At 34.1% G+C, this 7,695-nt stretch overlaps 1 protein-coding gene across 1 annotated transcript; it reads right to left on the reverse strand.

Moving 5' to 3' along the window:
- Window positions 1-2,353: 2,353 nt before the first annotated feature.
- Window positions 2,354-3,271, reverse strand: LOC114637439 (olfactory receptor 4C6-like). The gene has a single exon (XM_028785661.1). It carries the CDS (start codon window positions 3,269-3,271, stop codon window positions 2,354-2,356), a length of 918 nt encoding a protein of 305 aa, XP_028641494.1.
- Window positions 3,272-7,695: the final 4,424 nt, after the last annotated feature.

Here is a 7,695-nt window from a genome sequence, read left to right on the forward strand (position 1 = left end):
ACCAAAGGCTAAATCAATAATGTATAGCATTAGCTTTTGGGAGTTGTTTGATTTACACTGACAAATCATTCACAAGGAGGTTTCTCATGCCTGGTACTGGTGCTTTTGTTAGTTTGTGATTATTTTTGGGAAAAGTGCCAGCCCAAGTGTCTTGACTTCCATAATTTGTATATCAATTATCTATCTATCTATCTATCTATCTATCTATCTATCTATCTATCCACACATATATAGAGTATATATTAATGCATGTATATGTGCACATGTATTATATATAATTTTAAGTAAGTATAAAATATGAATTATTAGTGTCTATCAAACATCATTAGTGCTATTCGTTCATATCCTTTATTCTCTATTACTTCGCCTCTTTTCTTACCAATTAGAGCCTCTTTCCTATTTTTATTTAATTTCTTGCTTCATATCACCTGAATCCATTCCTCTCCCCACATCATTCTCATGGTCCCTTTATATTTTTCTGATTTTTGCAGTTATTCCATGTGGAATATTTATATTTGAGAATTTGGACCCAGGAAAGATGAAGGAAAGTGTGTGGTGTTTATCTTTCTGTGTCTGCATTAAGTTAGTATCATCTTTTCTTGGTCCTACAATTTACCTGCATATTTCATGATTTTATTTTTCTTTAGAACTAAATACTATTCCAATGTGTAAATGTACCACAATTTTTATTATCTACTCATCTGTTGAAGGATATACAACTTGTTTCCATCTCCAGCTTTTATGAATAGGGTGGAAATGAATGTGGATGAGCAAGTGTTTATGGAGTAGGATGTCAAGTCCTTTGGAAATATGCCAAGAAGAGGTATAGCTGAGTCACATTGTATATTTTAAAGGTCTTTAATTTTATTTTATTTTGCTTTTGCTTATTTTGAAAGCTTTAAATAAAAATTTATCAGAAGATGAACGTGTTGGGGATAAAGAACATACTCCAGTATGTTACAAGTAGTATGTTTGATGAATAATCTAATTTGCATTTGTATTAATTCACTAGACCTTGGGAATACACAAGAGAAGACATTTTTGGAAACTAACGAATCATTCATAATTTCAGTATTACTAGTCAGTACTTTTCTTGTCTAAGTAATTGATATGCTATATTCTGATAGGATACAGCTGTTTCTCTAAAGAGTGACAAAAGTAGGTAAGTACTGTGATATTGTGGTGTCCTCTGTATCATAAGAACACTCTACTAAACGGAGATTTTTCCCTAAGTGTTCACATGGAAGCACTCAAATTAGTATTTCTACTCCTAAATATCTCTCTATACCCATTTTCTTTACCTTGGTTTTCCTGTTTATTTAAAAATATTTAATTTGATAATTTTGATCTCTTTACATATTCACTAAAAGTATTTATTGAGTACATATTATTTGACTGTGTATTCTGTTAATAATCAGAGTGGTGATAGAATGAAAAAATAAGTATAATTTCTACTCTGACAAGAATTACAATTAGAATGAATGGAGAAAGAAAGGAAGGAAGGAAGGAAGGAAGGAAGGAAGAAAGGAAGGAAGGAAAACAATATAAAATCCAAGAGAAATGTGTGTATGTATATGTGTATATGTATGTATGTATGTATGTATGCATGCATGTTCATTCATGTGTGTTTTATCATGGGTATATGGTTACAAATCAAAGTGAGTGAGTGAGTGTGTGTGTGTGTGTGTGTGTGTGTGTGTGTGTGTAATCCTAGGCTAGCTAACAAGCAAGTTACAGAAATTTACCTGTCCTTTCTCTACCTCCGAAACTCTGGGAATACAAAAAAAAAGCTAGTAATTATATTCAAGTGTTTGTTTAAATGTCAGTTCTCATGTGAAAATCAGCTCCTTAGACTTACCTGGCTAGCACATTATATTTACAAGAAATATGTGTAAAATATAAATTATGATCATAAATCCTGATGCTACCTACAACTTGGGTGTAGAAGTAAAGATTAAGGAAAGGCAAGTAAATATTATTTTTCTTTCAGTTTCAAATAGAAATATATCTGAAAAAATATACAGAAAGTCAGACAAACAAAACCTCTGGTATGTATCTTACCAGCTAACACAAAAAATAAAAGTGTCTCTAAACTTGGAAAGTTCACATTGTTAAAATGCACACCTTTAAAATATATGACAAGAGGTATCTGAGGAAGATATAGTACAAATCATGCTTGTGTTGGAAAACTCGATTCTGACATCCATAGGCTTGGTATCTTGGACAGTTTTATAATCTTAACTGATATATCTGACAGTGATATATATGTAAAAGAAAACTATAGTACACTTGAAGGTAGATATCCACAGCTTTATAGGAAATATTTGGTCCTTAAACTATCAGGTCTTATGACTTAAAGTCCCCGTTTAATCCACAGTTTCTTCAGAGCTTGTTTCACTTCTGCATTCCTCAAACTGTAGATCAAAGGATTTAACATTGGTTCAACAATGGTAGCACACAGAGCCATTGCCTTGTCTATGGGATAAGTGACCACAGGCCTCATATACAAGAAGATACAAGGTACAAAGAACAGCACAACCACTGTGAAGTGAGAGCTACATGTGGAGAGAGCTTTCTGTCTTCCTTCAGAGCTGCAAGACTTTAGAGAACAGAGGATGAGAACATAGGAAGTGATGAGAATAAGAAAAATGGTCACACACATCACCCCACTGTTGAGAATGACTAAGAAACCCAGGATCTGTGTGTTTGTGCAGGCTAGTTGCAGCAATGGAAACAAGTCACACATAAAATGGTCAATGACATTGGGCCCACAGAAAGGTATTTGATACATGAAGAGAAGCTGAACAGTTGCATGCACGGATCCTCCTACACAAGCCCCTCCCACCATAAAGCAGCACACTCGAGGAGTCATTATAGTCATGTAATGTAAGGGCTTACAGATGGCTACGTAGCGGTCATAAGCCATCACAATGAGAAGGATGATCCCTACACCACCTAAAAAATGGTCAGCAAAGAGCTGAATCATGCAGCCTCCAAAGGAGATGGTCATTCTGTCAAAAAGGCCATCCACAATTAACTTGGGAGCAGTGACAGATGAATAGGTGACATCCATGAAGGACAGAGAAGTGAGGAAGAAATACATGGGTGACCTCAGACTGTTACTTTTGGTTATAGTTACTACAATGAGTACATTTCCCAACACTGTGGCCATGTACATGACTAGAAACAAAGCAGAGAATACTTTTCTCAGCTCTGAATTTTTCGTAATTCCCAAAAGAATAAATTCAGTCACATTGTTTGGATTCTCCATTTGGTGATGGAAGCATGGAACTCTCAACTGGGAAATCTGAAAAAAATATTTTTGTTAGTTTGTTAGGAACTTTGTTTTTTCTTTAATTCTTTCATATTAAATTTTTTATCATGCTTTTTTCTTGCTCAATGCCTCTTTGATCCAAACTATCTCCTATCCACATAACTTCATCTTCTCTGTCTCTGTGTCCTTTGTCTCTGTCTCTATGTCTGTTTGTCTGTCTGTTTCCTATTCTTCTCTACTTTCTTCTCCTCTCCTTTCCCTGCCCTCTCTTTCTTAAATGCAAAATATAAAAATTTAAATTAAAATAAAACAAAATATAAAATTCTCATGTTGTGTTTTGGTCTGTTGACCCATGAGAATGTTATTTTCAATAAGTAAAGCACGAGCACACTGTACATCTTTTTTCCCCTGTGAAAATCATCATCTCGAGCTGAAAAAAACAGCTGACTACAATTGAGTCTAACATACTTTTCATTCCTACTGATCTCATTACAAGTTAGCTTTCACAGATACATCATTGTTTCCTGGTTATAAGTTTGGACAACTTAGGAAACTCACTTCATTGTTTTAGTTTGTAAATATTCCTAGGAATATTATATGAGTAAAACCCTTCATTAGTGGGTAAAATCAAAGATGTTAAAAAAATAAATAATTTAGTGTAAATTTAGGGCAATAATGCTTTAATCTTTTCTCTATATTTCAATGTCTTTATTTTCTTACACACACAAACACACACACACAAATTATACACATACATTCATAAATATGTGTATGTATATATATGTACATGTATATATATGACTAATACACAAATACACATACACTCACACACATCTATACACATACACACACACAAACATTCCTATGTATAAGATCTTTACTTATTTTCTCTTTTTTTCACCTTGAACATAGGATGCTAACTTTGATTTTTCACTAAATATACTTAAACACTTGAAAAATACTGTAAAAATTTATTATCATTTTCCATAATATATTTAAATTTCCATGAATGATTAGAGAAACTTAAATTCTGCACAAATGATGCTCTTTCATATTAGTGGAAATAAACATGTTTGGGTCTATCGAGGTATTCATGATGTCTGGTTTTTAAATTAAGAAAATTAAGAAGGAGATCTTGGCATCATGGTGCACAGCTATAATCCCAGTTGCGGGGGCTCCAGGTTTGAAGCCCAGATTAGACATAATAAACTATTGCCTCAAAACATAAAAATTGATCAAAAGTAAAAGTTCTACAGGAAAAACAGTTATTTTCTGATTGTCAGGTTCTGTAAATTAATCTTAGGGAACTCATAAAATTAAATAGGCTCCCTCTTGTGGATATGCAATCATGTTTATAGCAACAACCATTAAATGCTCCTCCATTTCTCTAATTATTCTGTGTTACTTTTGTAATATTTAGAGTACTATAAAGGAAATAAAAGATAACAAAATGTTTCCACATTGCTATTAAATAATTATCATGATTATTGGTCTTAGCTTTTGGACCTAGTCATGCCTCTGCTCTGCCCTCCGCTAACAAGTTTATGTTGCTCCACCTTCATTCCTCACTGCTTGTTTCTTCACTATCATCCTCAGCATTTATCATGTTCACAGATTTCTTATTAGCCACAATTTAACTGTTTTGATTTTATTTTTTAAATTTATGTAGATTTTTATTATTATATGAGTAAGATTAGAATGGTAAATTTATATTTTTTGTCAAATTTCTATTGATCTGGAACATACAATAAAAATTTAAGTAATTAAATCTGTACACAAAATTAAATTGCATGGTTAGGCACTAGCACAGCTATCAGGAATTTTGTTTCCAGGAATGAAATATTATCAGAGAATGGCTGGATATCCAACTTCAATACTGCATTCATGATTCTTCATCTTTACTTTTTCAGTCTCACACATACAACATCCAAACTCAGTAACTGAATCTTACCTTGGTTTCTCAATTCAGTGATGAAACCTGGCCATCGTATTCCTCTGACAGATTGAATTTTGGTGCCTAATTACATTAATGAAAATCAAAATAATAACAGTTTGTAGTTCAGGACTCTTCTTCCTGAGGCCACAATTGTGCACACAAATAAATTCAAATGAACCAATTTAAAAGAAACAATAAATAGTATCTCTGATTAAGCAGATAAAGTTTATTAAAAGCCATTTAACTGTTTTTCCCACTAAATAAAACACAAACATTGTGTAAGTAAGATTACTAATCCCACATCAAGATGACTAAATGTTGGCTCCAGAATGGTGGTCCCTTGTGGACTCCTCTAAAGAAGACCTAGGAATCAGAAGATTGAACAAATAGTCATCCACAGGGAAGCTCTTTTGGTAGAAATATTGTTTCCAGTAAGTTTGAAGAAATATTAAACAAATATGTTCTCTGTGTTGGTGGAGATAAGCAGGAAACTGCTCTGTGGCAAGGGAAGGGAAAAGCATCCGTCAGATTTTCTTAAAATCACTCATGTCTCCATGCCTACAAATTGACAGTATTTTAATTATAGTGTGTAAGCAGTCTCCAAAACACATTTTTTTTTATTCTTAGTAGATTGTTTTATTTTGGGTATGGAGAGTTGTCTGTACATCTGAATGCAGATGCTAAGAGAAAATAGAAAAAGATGTTTGATCCTATGAATCTGCCGTTACAAGCAGTTGGGAACTGCCCAGTGTAGCTCCAGGAACTGAGCTTAGGACCACTGGAAGAGAATACAGTCTCTAGTATGTCGACTTTAAGGTACTGTTTGCAGGTAAAACAAACTCAAAGCACACTTTTCAAATGGAACATATTTTCAAGATGGGCCTGCTTGCATCATTTTAATGTGCATCCCTTTGAGGCCTTGTCTCCACAGACTGAGGCTCTAATCATTTTACCAGCAAATTCCCACCCACTGTCAGAGTAGTGATCAGGATTTTCCCAGCGTGTGGGATAAACACTGGAAAGCCGCCAAACTGAAATATCAGAATCAAAAAAAAAAAATCCCCACACCAAAACAATGAATATATAACCAGAGGAACTAAACTTGAATGGTTCATCTTCTTGAAAATAAAAATAAATTCAGTAATAATCTCAGCCACATTTCTAATGCTCTGAGCCAAAATTCTCTCCTGCCTTTCCTGTTACTCTGTTCACATTTTCATCATGTTAATGGAAGCATTTAACTCCTGCTTCAGGAGAGCCACCATTATTAAAGTTGTGGGGTTTTTTTAACCTTAGGTAAAAAATTAACAACTTGATCATTTCTCAGTTTAAAGGAGTTAATATTCTAAATGTTTTCAATTTAGAAAAGCAAGTAATCATTGTTCTTTTTCTAGGCTCAAATGTAAACAAGCAAACAAATAAACCAGAAACCAAAAACCAAAACAAAAAATTATTTTAATGCTCCCCATTTGTTCACAGATGTACCATGAAGTGTTCTAAGAAGGAAACATCTCAATTTTCGCAAGTAAGAGCAAGTAAGAGCCTCACAGTTGGTCTGCGGTTTCACCTAAACATAACGGTTTCACAGGTGAGGAGGACATTTACATGTTTGAATCTTTTAATTGCACTAACTGTGAGACAGAGACACAGTGGGGCCAGTAGTATGGCTTAGCTGCTAACAGATTTTGGTCAGATTAAAGTGGTAAGTAAGCTTGATCTCCAGGACACATGGTATAAGGCGTGAGTTGACATTCATTTTCACATATGATCTATATGTGATACCTACCACACACACATGCACCTTCAAAATAAACGAACAAAATCTGCAGTATGGGGTTGTTAGTGAGGCTCATTGTACCCACTGTAAATAGATTCATTAAATCATTTGTTAAACCTCTAAACTTCATTGAATAGAAAATGAATGCACATAGGTTCATTTTTCAAAATTTGTACTGTCATATATTAAGTACATAATACTGAATTTCATAAGAACATTTTCATTCACAAATAAAATATGACCCCTCCATGATGTCTCCATGATCCCTCCATACTCCCTGTCCTGATTATATTTCTGTTGCTGTTTTTTTTAAAAAAAAAAAGGACCCCAAGGAGGGCTTGTTTGCCAAAAGTGTTAAATGCATCATTGTGAGAAAGGGAAAGCAGAAAAATTGAAGTAGCTGGTCATATCCACAGTCAAATGCAGAAAAAAAAAATTCATGTGTGTGTACCGGTTTTCAGCGTCCCCTCTACATTTACAGATCTAAAACAGGGGATTGGGGCCACCCACATGGGTGGGTACTCCCAACTCAATTATCTTTATCAAGGCAGTACCCCAAAGATAAATACTACTGCTGTCTGCTTAATCTTAAGCATTTTAAAGAATCCCTTGCAGGTGATTCTAGAGTGTGCCAAACTGACAATTAAAACTAACCACAGCATATCACCTGTTTTCAATTCTACCAAAGGCCTACTAGTCCTGCTCATC

Source organism: Grammomys surdaster, unplaced genomic scaffold (genome assembly GCF_004785775.1).
Source record: "Grammomys surdaster isolate TR1022 unplaced genomic scaffold, NIH_TR_1.0 125284, whole genome shotgun sequence".
NCBI lineage: Eukaryota > Metazoa > Chordata > Mammalia > Rodentia > Muridae > Grammomys > Grammomys surdaster.

What these genes read in the sequence shown, in the direction of transcription:
- LOC114637439 (XM_028785661.1), bottom strand. Translation starts at nt 3,271, where the DNA reads ATGGAGAATCCAAACAATGTGACTGAATTTATTCTTTTGGGAATTACG.